The sequence below is a fragment of the Rhinatrema bivittatum genome, chromosome 12 (genome assembly GCF_901001135.1).
Source record: "Rhinatrema bivittatum chromosome 12, aRhiBiv1.1, whole genome shotgun sequence".
Lineage (NCBI taxonomy): Eukaryota > Metazoa > Chordata > Amphibia > Gymnophiona > Rhinatrematidae > Rhinatrema > Rhinatrema bivittatum.
This window is the reverse complement of record NC_042626.1, coordinates 69,474,122-69,492,254: the sequence shown is the minus strand read 5'-3', so window position 1 is coordinate 69,492,254 and position 18,133 is coordinate 69,474,122. Positions and strand designations below refer to the sequence as shown.

At 51.2% G+C, this 18,133-nt stretch overlaps 1 protein-coding gene across 1 annotated transcript in view; it reads right to left on the bottom strand.

The window, feature by feature from the left end:
- Window positions 1-18,133, bottom strand: part of DCAF7 (DDB1 and CUL4 associated factor 7) — an 81,168-nt gene that overhangs the window by 34,387 nt on the left and 28,648 nt on the right. Inside the window, exons 4-6 of the mRNA XM_029572344.1 lie at window positions 8,496-8,614; window positions 7,573-7,782; window positions 7,056-7,173 (exon numbers count right to left, since the gene is read on the bottom strand). Coding sequence (XP_029428204.1) covers window positions 7,056-7,173; window positions 7,573-7,782; window positions 8,496-8,614 — 447 coding nt within the window. The remainder of the gene's footprint in view (window positions 1-7,055; window positions 7,174-7,572; window positions 7,783-8,495; window positions 8,615-18,133) is intronic.

The window sequence follows — 18,133 nt, the reverse complement described above, 5'->3', positions numbered from 1 at the left end:
AGGCCCTGAGCAGGCTTGCCCAGACAAACCGCTCCCCAGCCCTGGACTGGCATCCGTGGTGACCACCACCCAGTCCAGGACATCGAGAGGCATTCCCTTCTCCAGATTGCTCCATGTCATCCACCAGGCCAGACTGGACCTGGCTGGCTCAGTCAGAGACAGGGGCAGAAAATATTGTTGCGACAGAGGATTCCAATGGGACAACGGCGCTCTCTGCAGCGGCCTCAAGTGGGCAAACACCCAAGGCACCAGTTCCAACGTGGACGCCATCGAGCCCAGGACCTGTAAATAATCCCAGACCTTCGGCACCGGTAGACGCAGCAGATGTGCTATCTATCCCCGAATCTTGTTCATCCTGTCGTTTGTGAGAAACACTCTGCTCCGCTGGGTGTCAAAACGGGCTCCCAAGTATTCGGAGCGGGAGGGGACCAGATGACTTCTGCAAATTTATGACCCAGCCCAGAGATTCCAGGAGTGACCGAACTCTGTCCACGGACCGGACACACTCTTCTAGTGACTTCGCCCGGATCAGCCAGTTGTCCAAGTACGGGTGTATCAGAAATGGCTCCTGTCACAGAGCTGCAGTCACTATCATCACCTTCGTAAAGGTCTGAGGGGCGGTGGCCAATCCGAAAGGAAGCGTTTGAAACTGATAGTGCTGTCACAGAACCACGAATCTGAGAAATATATTGGTGCTCCTGATGGATTGGGATATGAGGTTAAGCCTCGGTGAGATCCAGAGACACCAAAAACTCTCCTCTCCGTACTGCTGCAATTACGGTGAGCAACGTCTCCAGCCGACAACGTGGTACCTTCAAACTCTGATTGACCTTCTTCAGGTCTAAGATAGGGCGGAACGTGCCTTTCTTCTTGGACACCACGAAGTAGATGGAATATCTGCCTTGTTCGGACATTGGTACTGGCACAACCGCCTCCAGACTTAAGAGGCTGAAGCGTTTCCTGGACTGCCGTCTGCTTACTTCGGGAAAGACAATGCAACTCCAGAAACACCGACCGCAGAGGGCGAGAAAATTCTAAGGCGTAGCCGTCTCTCACCACGCTCAAGACCCACCGGTCGGAGGTTATCTTGGTCCACTCCCCGTAGAACCGGGCCAGCCTGTCCCCGATTACCAGAGATGAGGAGTGGACCTGCCGGATCTCATTGTGAGGACTTATTGCCACCCGCTCCCTGGGTGGATCCACCTCTAGATGACCTTCCAGACCCCCGAAAGGACTGTTGCCTGTGCGAGGACTATCATGGAGCCAAGACCTTCGAGGACCTCGGCTGACGTAAACGCCTCGACTCCTGAAAGTGAGGCCGAGAGGAGAAAGGTTTTCAGTCAGACTTTCGATCCTCTGGCACCCTATTGCCCTTCGTCTCTCCCAGCGACTTCATCAGACGATCGATGTCCTCACCAAACAGTATTTTCCCCTGAAAGGACAGATTACAGAGCTGCGATTTTGACGACAGGTCCGCTGACCAGTTACGTAGCTACAAGTGTCTTCTGGCCACCACCACTGACACTATAACGTGGGCCATGGTTCTCCACCAGGTCATACAAGGCATCTGCACCATAGCCAACCCCCGCCTCCAGGCGGGCCGCCTGGACTGGGGAAAGAATCCTGGAGGCAGACTGCTCCTGCGGCTTCTGGATCCAACATATACAGGCCTGCTGCATCAGACTTGCACAGACCGCCGCTCACAGGCCGAGCCCCAGGACCTCAAATGCTCGCATGAGATGCCCTTCCAACTTCCAATCCTGAACAACCTTCAGGGCGGAAGCTCCAGCAACCGGGATAGTGGTCTTCTTAGTGACTGCCGAGAACATCCAAATGGTCCTGCAGAAGCGGATAAAGCTAGGACATCGCCCTGCCCACTCACAGGCCCGAGTCGGGGGAATCCCACTCCCGGTTGATCAACTTCTGGATTTTCTTCTGAATAGGGAACGTGCTGAGGGGGGTCTCCTTAGGCCATCCAGAACCGGATTAACCCCATCAGCATCTGAATCCTCCAGGGTGAGCTTAATCCCCAACTCCTCTAACACCAGAGGTATAAGCAGGCAAAGCTCCTCTCTCTTGAAAAGACGGATCACCCGTGGATCATCGCCTTCAGCCTCGGGACTGTCCGAAGTCCCCTGTTCCGTTTTAGCGTCCCCTGAGTCCAGAGGGAGACCCCCAATCGGGTCCCCCTCCCAATCGGCCTCAGAGGATACCTCATTCTCCTCAGACTTGTCAGAGTCTTCCAAGTCAGATTCCTACTGCCCTAGCCGTCCCTCTGGGTAGAATTCACGGGCCCGCAGAGCCTTTAGAGGGGACCTTCCCCCGCTTTGCCGATCCTGCCAGGCCTTCTTCAACCCCGCAATTACCTGCCTGCTTAGCCAGGAAGGATTCGTGCAGCAAAAGTAAAAATGCGGGTGAAACCCCCCCCCCCCCGGGGTCCCCAAAGGACGCTTGGGCTGCTAGGGCCTGAGACATCCGGACCTTTTTTCCTTGGTCGAATCATGGGAGACAGGAGCAGCGGGGACCCCGGGGGGGGGGGGGGGGGGGGGGAAGAAGACCCTTATCCGGCTCCGCTTCTGCGGCCATAGCTACTCCCCCCTGTGACCCAAGTGCCACCGCCGCGGTCCGAAGGGTTGCCACAGGCCCTTCAGGTCTCCCTGAACTGCTTGTCCATCATAGCAAGCACCAAAAAATAAAGGCAAAAAGAAAAAAAACCAACAGGCAAATTCTATGCTTGCCGCGCTTCCACGCAGCCCAGATCGCAAAGGGGAGGGGCGCACCACGCGGCAGCTGTCAAACCCTGAAGAGGGCGCACTGCCCCAAGAATTTCCCGCTGGCACACTGAACAGGCCACTGCCGTGACTGAAAACTGCTCGATCGGGAGTGCAGCCAGCTCCCAGAGTGAAACTGTCCCGACTGGGACCACTCTCCTCCTAATAATCCCTCGATCCGCCCAATTACTGCCCGGCCTGCACCCGGCGATCCCACCGAGGTGTCTGCTTGCTAGGCTGCTCACTCGTGTCTGCTGTTGCAAAAGCAGACAGCTGCCGGTGACTTTTTTTTATACAACAAAAAATTTTAAAGGCCCAGATACACAGGAAAGCACAAAACAAAAGTAAGGGTATTTCCCTGCTCCTGGGCCGGCGGAGGGGCTTCGGGCCTACCGAGGTCCCGGAGTTGCAGGCTGAAGCTGGCCAGGGGCATCCAACCCCCCCCCATTCGCCCGGCTCAACCCGCGGGACGACCCTTCTGCAGGAGCCTGTCACCTTGGGGAGCAGTTTTGCTAAATGATCCAGTCAGTCAGGACTGCAGGGTTAGCACCTCTACAATCTACTGGAGGTAGAAAAATACTGAGGGACTGCAGGTGGCACTCTCGTATAACAGAGCCCAAAGTTTTGTTCTCTACCTCCATCTGCTGGTAGGGATGAATAAAACCCACTTGTCTGGACTGATCTGAGTATATTCAGGAACAACCATTCTCCTGGATCCAGACTCTCCCTATTTAGAAAGTTTGCTCCGTTGTCTTTTCCTGCAATGTGGGATGCTGAAATCATCTGTAGATGTATTTCTGCCCATTTCATAAGGAGGTCTCTCTCCTGTGACACTTGCTGGCTCTCGATTCCACCCTGGTGGTTGATGTAGGCTACTGTCATTGCGTTGTCCGACATCATGAGGTCCCGCTCAACCCTGGAGTCTGTGGCTGAATTGTAGGCACGCCAATCTGACTGCCCAGGCTTCCAGGTTGTTGATGTTCCAGAGGGCCTCTTCTTCGGTCCAACATCCCTGGGCCGACAGTTCCTGACAGTGAGATCCCCAGAGACTCGCGTCTGTCATGAGGACCAGCCAGTTCGGTGAGGACAGGGGCACGCCCCTGCTCAGATGAGCTTCCTGCAGCCATCACTGGAGCAGAGAGCACACACCCATTGGCAAGTGGAGGCGAACAGAATAGTTTTGAGACTGCGGGTTCCAAAGTGACAGCAGTAAGCGTTGAAGTGGTTGCATATGTATTCTCACCCATGGCATCATTTCCAGGGTTGCCACCATCAAACCGAAAACTTGGAGATAGCTCCACACTTTTGGGCATATCAACTGATGCACCTGGGACATCAACTTTCTTATCCACGTGGTTGGAAGGAAGACCTTGCCCTGCTTGGTATCTAACCGGACTCCCAGATATTTCAAGGACCGGGAAGGCTTGAGACTGCTCTTGTCCAGGTTTACTACCAGAGTTGCTGAAGCAAGGAGATTACCCTGCTGGTCACCCGGCAACTCTCTTCTACTGATTTGTCCAGGATCAACCAGTCGTCCAAGTACAGATGCACCAGGATTCTCTCTTTTCTCAACACCGCCGCTACAATCACCATAATCTTGGAAAATGCTCTGGGTGCGGTGGCTAGGCTAAAGGGCGATGCCCAGAACTGCGACCCAGTACCGCAAAGCGTAGGAAACTGTGTTCTTGATTATGGAATATGCAGGTAGGCCTCGGACAGGTCCAGGGAGGTTAAAAACTCTCCCGATTGTACAGCCATTATTATGGAGAACAATGATTCACTTGTAGATGTCGATTGACACTCTAGGTCCAGGATGGGGCAAAAGGAACCTTCCTTTTGGGTACGATGAAATGGATGGAACACCCCCTGGTATCTTCCTGGGGTGCAGGTACTGGGATTATAGCCCTCATCCTGAGGAGCCTTAAAATAGTAATCTCCACTGCCTGCTTCTTGTGCTGGGAGTGGCAAGGAGACATCATGAATATGTCATGAGGAGTGCTGTGAAATTCCTGCGCTTATCCTTCCTTGTCCGTGTGCATCTTTTAAGGCCACTCCTCCCTCCACCGGGATAGTTGTTCACTTAGAAATGGCACAGACCAGCGCATCCGATTTAGGGAAACGCAAACGCTATCTCACTGCCAGATCCAGTCAGTATGGAGCTTCTAACGCTCATCCCCCTTTAATATTTCCTTCCAGGGCATCCCATTCCAGCTCAATCAACTCCTGGATGGCTTCCAGTACTGGAAAGTAGAAAGAGGATTTCTATAGGGAGATCAAAGAGGGATTCTTCTTTGTTTCTGTCATATAACCCAGGGACTCCCAGCATCTTCAGGGCCTGGGAAACAAAGGCTGGCAATTCATCTTTATGAAAAAACTGCAACATGGTTTGAGAAGCTTATACATAATGCCCTTAGACTCCACAAATAGCCTTTTCTACCTCTAACAGCCTCCGTCTCCTACCTCTAACTACTTTCTCTCCACTCTATTAGTCCAGCCTCTCTCCCCCCCCCTTCCCTCTTTCTACTTTCTGCCTTCCGTGACCTAAATGTATATAATTATACATATATTGTATATTTGATTTGTACATTATTTACTGAAGTATATACTGCTGGTAAATATACATAGTTTCTCCCATAAGATTAGATGGGATTTAATTGTACCATATGCTGATTCATTGCATTATTGAGTTATTTTCGCTTGCTCTCTCTTAATTAATTGTAAAGCCTGTTGCTAAATTATTGTTCATTGTAAACCGAGGTGATGTTTGTAACGTTCCGCGGTATATAAAAAACCTTTAAATAAATAAATAAATAATATGGTTCCAACCCAGGGGGAATTTCCCCTTCTTCCAAGGGGTCCGGGTCTTCCTCTTCATCTGAGGCATCTGTGTCCCTACCAGGGATGCCCTTGGCAAGGCAAGGCAAGCTTCAAGGTCTGCTGATAGGACTGGGAGAGGGAGGGCTTACTGGCTAAGGTTCCGCCTGGACAGGGGCAAGTGAGGTAGTAGACTGCGCCTGTATGAAGGCTTGTAGACCCTGGAAAAATTCAACCTAAGAGAAGGCAGCCAGGTCCATGCCTAGCCCAGGAGGTACTGGAGTAGGAGCCACTGAATTTCCCTCTCCCATGGATGACCCAGTCAACGGAGTACTCCGATCCGGGGTACTTCCAGTTAATGCTGTGGCTAACCCATTCTCTGAATGGGAGGAGCCGAGCTTAGCAAAGTCCAGAGAGGCCAATTCTTTGGGCTTCTTCACATTGCTGACGTAAGTTGGAATCTAGGTCAACTGTGCAGCCCTAATATGACAAGCAGCACAGAGAGAAAGGCGCTTCTATCAGCTCACGCTTAAAAATGTCTATGTGCACAGATTTCACACGCCTAGGCGGGGTTCGGCAAGGCGCACGCACAGCCAGTGTCCCTGGCTGTTCCTGGTTCTGCGCTTAGAAGTTGTGCAAGTATGTACACACACTGCGCATACTGATGTTCCATGGAGGGCAATGCGGCACGCACACTGACGTTCCATGAGGGCAATGCGGCATGCACAAAGAAGCACACGATGGCGCCGCTCAGAAGTCCACTTCCCCTTACCCCAACGAGATCGGGAGCGACGTTGGTACAGCGCACTGTGCAAGGAGACTGGAGGAAGTCCTACCAAACCCCTCTAAACGTCTCTGAATCGGGAGGTAAATCCTCTTTTTTTTTTTTTTTTTAAACTTACCTGGGCTCAGTGCTTAACGGCTGAATACAGAGACAGTCTGCAGCTGCGGCGGAGAAGACTTTGGCAGCCACCTCCACGCTAGACTTCCTGCACCCGTTGCCTTTTTCACTGCTTAAGCAGCAAAGTCCATGCCAGGGCCAACTACGGGACCAAGGCACACCTCTGAGGGATCTCAGAAATCGCCTCAGGAATTCTCAACTGGGGGACAGACCTTTAGGTATCGCCACAGGAGTGTGGGGGCTCAATGTTTCTTTAATTTAAAAGTAGAATTTCTCCTTCCAAAAGGTACAACAATCCCATAGGGACAGGCATGTCCAGCATCTGCTGGAGACGGAGAATACTGTAGGGCTGAGGTCACTGCAGGGGTGTATGTAGGGTGACGTTAGCTTTCAAATCTGACTCCATCTCCTTCTGCTGGCAGGGGAGCATTACCCAGACTACATACTAGGAAATCATTTTAGGAGTCATGAGTGCATCTGGCCACTAGTCACACAATGCAGAGTCATCTGACTGCTCTACATGGGATGCAATAGGAAAAGGCAAAGCTCCACCTGCCATCTACGCTCACCTGCAGTACAGATATGACAAGACGAATGAGGCGCCCAGGCAATCCCATTCACACATGCTCTGTGATTGTTTAGCCGCGCGACTGGGGTGCAGGGAACTCGGACGTCCAGAATCACCACCTGAGATGAAGACAAAGCAAAAGCAAACCCACACTTAGGTCAGAATAGTGCTCTATACCATCTCTAGATCAGCATCAGAAGCTCCTTCCCTCTGACCAGTTTTCTAGAAGCTTCTACTGCTAGGAAGGCGGAAAGCCTGTACCAAGGCTAATATACAAATCAGACAGACCTGTTGAAGGAGTACCATACACATCCTGAAAGATTTGGTATCCATCCTCATTAAAAGTAAAACTTATTTACCGTTCGGCAGTACTTATTTTTGGGCCCCCTTTTCACTGTATATTTTCTGTGCCAGTCTCAAATTTATATTAGCACCAGATTATTGGAAATATATATTAGATCTGGATCAACTTTCCTCCAACTGAGCAAGGTCTGAAAATTGCTGTGTTGGTATACTACCTCCATGCCATCCATTGCCATTGTGGCGAGATAGTTGGGGTCCTGCTTGTTCCAGCACAGGCGGAGCAACGGGTGGTGCTGGGGGTCCTCATAGATGATAGTGCTGTGTTCCAGGTGACGAAGATCAAACATCCTCACAGAGCCATCTGCGCCAACAGAAGCAAACATATCCCTCCCTCCACCTGCACGACTAAAGGCAATGTCATACACCTGCTCAAGGAAAGAAAGGAGACGGATTAGAAGACACATCGTTGGCGGGGGGTTTTGGTATAACACTTATTTTTTATTTTTATATACTGACATTCAATCTCTATCCCCAGAGGGCTTACAATCTAAATTTTTGTACCTGAGGTACAAAGAGGGTAAAGTGACTTGCCCAAGGTCACAAGGAGCGACAGCAGGACTCAAACTCTGGTCTCCTGGTTCATAGTCCACTGCTCTAACCACTAGGCTATTCCTCCCACTTGTTGTATTTCTTAATATAAAACATCTAGAATCCTGGCTAAAGTCAATGGAAAATCAGCAGTACAAGGTCAACCAAGGAGCTCAACGATTACTTCTTTAGGTACAAGACCTAGGTTCAATTCTCAGCTCAAACAGCAGGGAGATGGAGAAGCAAATAAAGTTCTTAGAGCAACTTTAGTTTAACAGCTGTCTCTCAGTAACAGAAGGCAACTATGGTATTTGACCTGTATCAGGGTGGGGGGGGGGGGGGAGGGGTAAGACAAGAAGGCTGGCAAAATACATCACTCCAAATCTTGGCCCCCAAACTAAAAGGGATTAAGGGGGTGGTGCCATCAAAATGCAAAAGTAGCTCGTGTCTTCTCATAACACCGATACCCCCGTAAGTTAAGTCCTCGAAGAAAACATAAAAACAGCTGTGTAGAGACTAACAGCGGTATAACAAAGAATAGCAACATTACCTCTTTGTCATGTGCAATGAGCTGAGTCTTCACGTGGCCAGACACAAGATTCACTCTCCCCAGGACTTGTCCTGTCTCCAAGCCCCAGATGGTGCAGGTAGTATCAATACTGGAGGTCCCTGAAACAAAGCACGTAAAGTAAAACCATTAGCATGCTTTTTTGGTTGCTGGGGCTACCTTACATTGCAGATACAATTTACTGTATAAGTATTAACCTACCAGAGCTTCCTATGATTTCTGAGGGCAGGATAGGGGACGTTTGCTGTCATTTTCTAACAGCGCTGTTGGGAAGCCAGTTTTGTGGCAGATTCACCCAATTTTTTTTTTTTTTTTTTTTAAAGACTCCTCTTTTCAGATGTCAAATACCACCAAAGACAGTTTAGTTAAAAAAAATTGTTGTTTTTGCCATGTACTCCAAGACTTTCCATTAACTTTTGCTTTCCCATGGTAATAGTTATTCTCTAGGATGGAAAATGCTGAAAAGAAGTTTCAGGGGTATGTGTAGCAGTTTCTGCCATATCAGTGGTGTAAAGATGCCCAGCTTTTCAGCTGTCTTGCTTGCTTGTGAAAGGAATCTGCTGAAGGTTGTGGTGCAGTGTGAAAGGAAAATTGGTTCTTACATGCTAATTTCCATTCCAGTAATACCACAGATCAGTCCAGACAAGTGGGTTTTTCATCCTTTCCAACTGATGGAGGCAGAGAACAAAACCTTTGGAGGCACTGCTACATATTCGAGAGTGCCACCTGCAGGCCCTCAGTATTCACCCGTATCCAAGCCAAAGAGCAGACACCATTCCTCTTTCCAGGGCAAACCAGAAAGGAAAATTGGTTCTTACCTGCTAATTTTCATTCCTGTAGTACCACGGATCAGTCCAGACTCCTGGGTTTTGCCTCCCCTCTAGCAGATGGAAACAGAAGTTTTTGACGGACGCTGCCAGTTAAGTTGAGGTGCCACATGCAGTCTGTCAGTACTGAACTGTACCCAAGCCAGATGAATAGGAACACAATCCACACTATGTACAATTTACCCCAAATGAGCAGAGAGAAGAAGAAAACCTTGGCAATTAAAAAAAAAAAAAAAAAGAACCCTTGCCTGCACGGGACCAGAACCTGAAGCCAAAAAGGTTGAGCAGACTCTCAAATCCCTATCCCAAACTGGGCGGGATTCTGGAATGATCCGTGGTACTACAGGAAAGAAAATTATCAGGTAAGGACCAGTTTTCCTTTCCCCATACATACCCGGATCAGCCCAGACTTCTGGGATGTAGCAAAGCTTCCCTACACTGGGTGGGACCCTGAGAGTCCCGCTTGAAGCACACTGTCGCCAAAACCTGGGGCTTGGACATCCAGATGTTAATATCTGGCAAAGGTGTGTAAAGACTTCCAAAAAGCCCTCCTACAGATTTCCTGTGGCGAAACCTGACGACACTCAGCCCAAGAAGCCGCTTACAATCAAGTAGAATGACCACAAAGCCCAATAGGCACCAACTGACCTTTGGCAATGTATGCAGAGCTGATAGCCTCCTTCAACCACTGAGCAATAGTGGTCCTAGAAGCCTTTTGCCCTCGTCTGGGGCCACTCCAGAGCACAAAAAGATGATTCGACAGGCGGAAACTGTTAGTAACCTCCAAGAATTGTAACAGAACCCGCCGCACATCCAACCTTCGCAAATCTCTGGACTAAGGTGTGGAAGGGTCAAATCCGGGAAGGAAGGGAGCTTAAATGAAAATATACCACCTTAGGCAGAAAGGAGGGAACCGTTCTCAAGGACACCCCTGAATCAGTAATCCTCAAGAAGGGTTCTCTACAGGATAAGGCCTGAAGCTCCGACACCCGCCGAGCTGAGGAGATAGCCACCTGGAAAATCACTTTCAAAGTAAGATTCTTTAGCATTGTGCGCTTTAAAGGTTCAAACGGTGACATACACATGACCCTCAAAACCAGATTGAGGCTCCAGGAAAGACAGGGATCCCGGACGGGCGGATGCAAATGTTTGACTCCAAGCATGAAGTGCACGACATCCGGATGCGCCGCCAAGCAAACTCCACGCACTCTACCCCAAAAGTAACCCAGAACGTCAACCTGAACCCTCAGAGAATTAAAGGATAAGCCTTTAACCAGACCATCTTGCAAAAAGGCCAAGATATCACCCACGGAGGCACAAGTGGAGACCACCCTGCATTCCACAACAAAGACATATGCCAGGGAGGTAGAGGTCTTTCCGGATTGCAAGAGAGTAGCAATACCCGCATCCAAATAACCCTTATTCCTTAGGCGCTCCCTCTCAAAAGCCAGGCCGCTAGACAAAAGCAATCTGCCCCTTCCAAACACCCGGGACCTTGACGGAGGAGATTCGGCAGGAGCTGAAACCGCAATGGGCCATTCACCGCTACATTTACCAGGTCCGCAAACCACGGCCTCCTCAGCCATTCCGGAGCTACGAGGATCACGTCCCCTCGGTGGGCCTCTACTTGGCGTAACACCTTGCCGATTAGTAGTGACGACGGAAACATGTACAGTAGAACATCCAAGGGAGGACCAGTAGGTCCACCCACTTCTGCACTCATCTCCCGACTCAGACTGAAGAACCTCGGGGCCTTGACATTGTAGAAAGTCGCCATCAAGTCCATGCAGGGCTGGCCCCATCTGCTGTATATAAGGCGAAAGGCTTCCTCCGAAAGCATCCACTCTCCAGGATCCAGCTGGTGCCAGCTCAGGAAGTCACCTTGAACGTTGTCCGCACCTGCAATATGAGAAGCTGCTATCCTCTCCAGATGCAGTTCCACCAGCTAATCAATTCCCGGGCTTCCAGAGCTATTGCTCGGTTCTTGGTGCCTCCCTGGCGATTTATGTAAGCCACTGCTGTCGCATTGTCCGACAGGATCCTTACTGTATGTCCCCTAGGGGAAGGAGAGCCTGAAGAGCAAGATGCATGGCTCTGGTCTCCAAAAGGTTGATGGACCCAGAGGACTCCATCACCGACCAATGGCCCTGGACCAATCTGTCCTGGCAGATCGCCCCCCCCCCCCCCCCAACCGGAAAGACTGGCATCCGTGGTTACCGTTGTCCAAGAGAGAACTTCCAGGTCTACCCCTTGCGAAGCTTGTCCGGGGTGAGCCATCGACCCAAGAACTTGCAGGTAATCCCAGGCCCTGGAAATGCGCATGGTTAACACAGAGCGAAACTGAGCCTGCAACTTTTGGATCCACTCCTCAGTGACAAACACCTTGCTCAACCTAGTGTCGAAGAGGGCCCCCGAGAACTCTAAGGTCTGGGAGGGAACCAGATAACTCTTGGACAAATTGACTATCCACCCCAGGAACTGCAAGAGGCACAGGACCTGATCCACCACCTCCCGACAGAGGGACTCTGACTTTGCCCGAATCAGCCAGTCCAAATAAGGGTGCACCAGAACTCCGTCCTTCCGAAGGGCAGCTGCCACCACCATCACCTTGGTAAAGGTCCTGAGCGCTGTTGCTAGGCCAAAAGGCAGGGCACGAAACTGGAAGTGCTCCCCCAGGATCACGAAGCAGAGGAATCTTTGGTGGTCAGGCCGAATCCAGACTTGCAGGTAAGCCTCCATCAAGTCCAGGGATGCGAGGTACTCTCCCTTGTGAACCGCTGCAATTACCAACCACGAGGTTTCCATGCGGAAACGCGGCACTCGAAGTGCTCTGTTCACCTTCTTTAAATCGAGGATGGGCCACAAAGTAGATGGAATTCCTGCCTGTTCTTCACTCTGCCGGAGGCACCGGCACAATGGCCCCCAGTTCTCCGAGATGACGGACGGTAGCCTGCACGACTAGCACCTTTTACTGGTAAGAGCACAGGGAGACGAGAAAACGATCCCTAAGAGGCCGAGCAAATTCTAAAGCGTAACCTTGATTTATCACGTCCAAGACCCATTGGTCAAAGGTAATCTTGGTCCACTCCTCGAAAAAGAGAGCCAGCCAGCCCCCCGATTAGTGGCACCCAGGCGGGGACCAGCCTCGCCTCATTGGGAAGTCTTTGCTCCACCCACACCCTGGGCAGTATTGTCTCTGCCAGGCTGATGGCCGCAAAAAGGCCGACTCCATGACTGCTGCCTGCTCAATGGCTGTCTGGCAGAAGAATCCAAAAATCTAGAGGCCCAAAACCGTGCCCAAGAGGGAAAAGTTGTCCTCGCTTTGGGCTTATCTTCAGGCAACCTGTGAACTTTATTCTCCCCCAAAGATCTGATCATCTCCTCCAACTCCTTACCAAACAGCAGCTTTCCTTTAAATGGCAGAGAACCCAGCTGCACTTTGGAGGAGATGTCCGCCGCCCAATTTCTCAACCAGAGGAGCCTGCGAGCACAAACAGCGGACATCGTGGTTCTAACCGAAGTCCACAGATTGTATAACGCATATGCACTATAGACCACCATTGCCTCCGAGAGGGACTTACCATTTGGAGTTGCTGCACCCAACGAAGGCCTGCTCGCAACATAAAACTGCTGCATATAGCAGCTCGAGCCCCCAGAGCGGAGAGCTCGAAAATCTTCTTGAGGTGAACTTCCAGCTTCCTATCTTGAAGGTCCTTAAGCACTGCAGAACCAATGACAGGGATGGCTGTTTTCTTAGTGACTGTGGACACAGCAACATCCACTTTTGGGATCCTGAGAAGATCCAGCATATCTTCCGGAAGCGGGTATAACTTGTCCATGGCCCTGCTCACCTTCAAACCTACGTACGGAATATCCCACTCCCTGAAGAGCAGGGCACTGACCGACATGTGAAAAGGGAAAGCCGTGGGGGGACCCCAAAGGCCCAACATTACTGGATCCATGGCCCCTAGCGCTGCGCTCTCCTGGGGGGGCCTCAATACCCAGCTCCTCAAACACGGCAGGAATTAGGGGGGGTCAGTGCGAAACAAACGCACCACTCTGGGGTCATCCCCGGCAAGCCCCAGAGCATCCGAGTGTGACTGATCAGGGTCCTGGTCGTCCCCCCCCCCCCCTCCAATCGGGAGATCCCCCCGAAGGATCCGATGCTAAAGCGTTAGCGGGGGTGGAAACCCCAGCTGAGTGGGAAGCCACTAACCGTTCAGGCCGGCAATCTCTGGAGGCCCCTGCCACTTCAGGGGCCCTAGGTCTCATGGGCAGCCCCGAAGGAAACTTGTTTATTGCCGCGGTGCTTGGCAGAGTGCCCTGCTTTAAAAATTTTGTGCAAGAAATGTACAAAGTCAGCAGAAAGAGAGGACGAGGAGTCAAGAGTCCTTCCCTGCCTTCTCCCCAGCAGAAAAGTCCCTGGTCACGCGCAGCCCCACAGGCACTACAGGCCGCAGCATGGTCGGCAAGCATGGGACCAGAAGAAACCAGCGCAAAAAATGGCAGAAAACAGGGGAGCCGCTAGAAGCGGGAACACGCTGAGCCTACCTGCCGAGAAAACTTCCTCCCGACAGAGCAGCTGTACTTAGTAATGTTTTTGTTTTTTTGTGTGTCAATTTACTTTGTGCTCAGCTACAGGTTCCTACCATCCCCTGGCAGGGTGAGTGAAATCGGGCTTCCCAGTGTCAACCCTGGTGGCTGCCTAAAGGGAGGCAAACGACAAGGTCTTCAACCCTCTTGCCCGGATGCCTCAACTACCAGGGGGGATAGTCCCCCAGGAACTAGTAAACACCTGGGAGGCTTCAGTAGTTTAAGAACTTCCTTTCTCACTTTTTTTTTTTTTGGTAACTCAGATTGCAGGGCTTTGCACCTCCACCATCTGCTGGAGACAGAGAAATACTGACAGATTGCAGGTAGCACCTCAACAACTAGCAACGTCATCTGCTGGAGGGGAAGCAAAACCCAGGAGTCTGGACTAATCCGGGTTCGTATAGGGAAACACAATGTTGGAACAATAAGAAATGGAGACTTGCATGCTTCCAGAAAAACACTCTGAAAATTGCTTAACTCAAAAAACTCAACTTCTGAACAGTTTATAAAACTTCTGATGTAAGGTATACAAAATCACCAGGAAAAGAAAATTATTCCTTACCTGCTAATTTTCGTTCCTGTAGTACCAAGGATCAGTCCAGACAGTGGGTTATCTCCCTCTTCCAGCAGATGGAATCAATAGAACTTTGAAGGATGCTTCCTTATAAGATAGTGCATCATCTAGTATATCAAAGCAAGAGGAAAATCAGGATGGGTCAAGAACAATAGAATTAAGTAACAAATAACAGTGTGCAAAAGGCACAAAACAGTGTCAAACAACAAACTTGCAGAATGAACCATTAACCAGCCAAAGGAAAAAAGGCACTGAAGAACAATTTGAGCAGAGAGGCAATCCCAAACCCAATAAAACAGTCAGGGAGGGCGTCTGGACTGATCCTTGGTACTACAGAAACGAAAATTAGCAGGTAAGGAATAATTTTATTTTTCCTGTAGGTACCAGGATCAGTCCAGACAGTGGGATGTACCAAAGCTTCCCTACGTAGGGTGGGCCCCGGAAAGCCCTGCTCGAATGACCCTAGAGCCAAAAGTAGGTGACTAAATGTGTAAGACGATAATGACGAGCAAAGGTATGTAACGATTTCCAAGTTGTCGCTCGACAAATCTCCTGGAACGAGACCGATTGCATCTCTGCCCAGGAAGCAGCCTGAGCTCGAACAGAATGGGCCTTGACACCCGCCGGAGGTTGTCGACCCGCTCCAATGTAGGCCACCGAGATCGCCTCCTTCAGCTAGCAAGCAATGGTGGTTTGACGCCTTGGCCCCCTTCCTCAGACCATGCCAGAGAACAAAAAGATGGTCCGACAAGCGAAAATCATTAGTGACTTCCAGATAGCGAATGAGGATACGCTTAATATCTAGCTTGCGTAGATCCGCTGATGCGTCCACTGAGAAGGACGGAAGCTCTATAGTCTGATTCAAGTGGAACTTGGAAACCACCTTGGGCAGAAAAGCAGGCACAATGCACAAGGAAACTCCCGAATCCATAAAACGAAGGTAGGGCTCTCACCACGAGAGTGCTTGAAGCTCCAAGATTCTGCGGGCAGAACAGATAGCTACCAGGAAAACCGTCTTGAGAGTGATATCCTTGAGGGTCGCAGAACGCATGGGTTCAAAGGGTGGACCGACCAAGATTCGGAGAACGAGACTAAGACTTCACGAAGGATAAAGAGCATGGACCGGGGGTTTAACGTGCTTCACCCCCAAGGAATTGGATGATATCCGGGTGAGAGGAGAGGGAAGTTCCCTCTCGCTGATGAAGTAAAGAGCCTAGGGCAAAGACTTGCACTCTCAGCGAGTTGTAGGCCAGACCCTTGTCCAGTCCCTGTTGAAGAAAAGATAGGATCTGAGCCACCAAGGCAGTCCGTGGCGACACAGGTATGGAGGCACACCAGTTCTCAAAAACTTTCCATACCCTGATGTAGGAGATGGAGGTAGATGTCTTTCTAGCCTTGAGGAAGGTCGAGATAACGGCCTCTGGGTATCCACGCTGTCTCAGCCAGCGCCTCTCAAAAGCCAGGTCGCAAGACAGAAGCGATCAGCCTGGGCAAAAGATACCGGACCCTCATGCAGCAAGCGTGGAAGGTGACCCAGACGAAGACGTCCGTCCACTGCGAGGTTGATCAAGTCTGCAAACCACGGACGGGGCCATTCCGGCGCCACCAGCATTACCGGACCCTGGTGGGACTCTATTCTCTGGAGCACCTTGCCCACCAAGGGGGAAACACATAGAGGAGAATGTGACGGGGCCAGGGGAGGACTAAGGCATCCACTCCCTCTGCGCCGTACTCTCTTCTGCGACTGAAGAACCGAGCTGCCTTGGCATTCCGGGAGGTTGCCATTAGATCCAGATAGGGGGTCCCCCATCTGTGGAACAGGAGATTCACCGCCTCCTCAGGAGTTCCCCACTCTCTGGGATCTAGATGTTGACGGCTGAGAAAGTCGGCTTGAATGTTGTCTACGCCTGCGATGTAGGAAGCCGCAAGGCGGGAGAAATGAGTCTCCACCCACGCCATCAACCTGTCTATCTCCCGAGAGACATGCCGGCTCCTTGTGCCCCCTTGGCGATTGATGTAGGCCACAGTGGTCGCATTGTCCGAGAGTATTCGGACCGCGCGATGATGGACGAGAGGTAGGAAGTGTTTCAATGCTACACGCACTGCTCTGGTCTCCAAGCGATTGATCAGCCAAGTTGCTTGGGACGGTGTCCACTTCCATTGCGCAGAACTCATCTGACACACACTCCCCAGCCAGAGAGACTGGCGTCCGTCGTGACGATTACCCATTTCGGGATGTCCAAAGGAACACCCTGGAGAAGATGAGACAGGTTGAACCACCACGAGAGACTGTCCTTGGCTCCCTGCAGGAGAGGAAGGATGGCTTGGAAGTCCCAAGACACCGGCTTCCACCGGGAGAGCAAGGCGCGTTGTAAGGGACGCATATGTGCAAACGCCCAGGGGACCAGATCGATGGTGGAAGCCATGGATCCCAGGACCTGGAGGTAATCCCATGCCGTTGGAAGCGAGAGACCAATGAATTGCTGTATCTGAACTATGAGTGTATGAGCCCTGTCCGGGGGCAGAGACACCTTGCCCAGCGCTGTGTCAAAATGCACCCCCAGGAAGTCCAGAGACTGAGATGGAGAAAGGCTGCTCTTGGCGAAGTTGACCACCCAACTGAGGGAGTGAAGAAGTGTCAACACCTTGTCGACCGCCCGGTGGCACTGGGCTGAGGACTTTGCCTGAATGAGCCAGTCGTCCAGGTATGGGTGCACCAAGACTCCCTCCCTCCGGAGAGCGGCAGCTAATACTATCATCACTTTCGTGAAGGTTCGAGGAGCGGTCGCAAGACCAAAGAGTAGAGCCTGGAACTGGAAATGCTGTCCCAGAATCTTGAATCGCAGAAAACACTGATGTGCTTGGAGGATGGGAATCTGTAGATAAACTTCCATAAGATCCAGGGAGGCCAAAATTTTCCGGAGTGTACCGCCGCTATCATGGAGCGCAAGGTTTCCATCCGAAAGTGGGGAATCTTGAGGGCCCTGTTGACCATCTTGAGATCCAAGATTGGGCGGAAGGAACCTTCCTTCTTGGAGTCTACGAAGTATACCGAATAATGTCCCCGGCCTACTTCCGGGGGTGGGGAACCGGATGAATCGCTCCGAGAGCCAGAAGCCTGTCGAGTGTCTGCCGGACTATGAGTTGTTTCTGGACTGGGCCATATAGAGAGAAGAGGAACCTGTCTCTTAGCGGCCGAGCAAATTCTAAAGCGTAGCAGTGTCTTAGAATATCCAGGACCCACTGATCTGACATGATGTTGACCCACTCCTAGTAGAAAAGGGAGACACGTCCCCCTATCCTGGGGATCGGGGAGTGGGCCAGCATAGCTTCATTGTGAAGACTTGGAGGACGTCCCCCAGGCCGGACCAGAGCGGGGCTGTCTACGGGCACGAAAGGACTTAGTCCAGGATTGAGATCGAGAGGACAGCTGACGAGGAGCTGCAGTCCTTGCCTGGCAGAAACGACGTTGATTCCTGAATCGGCTTCTAGTGGAATTACAAGACCTATAAGAACGAGGGCGATCCTCTGGCAGTTTGTGTACCTTATTCTCGCCGAGGGACTTGATAATCTGGTCCAGATCCTCCCCAAACAGAAGCTTGCGCTTGAAGGGTAGGGATCCCAGC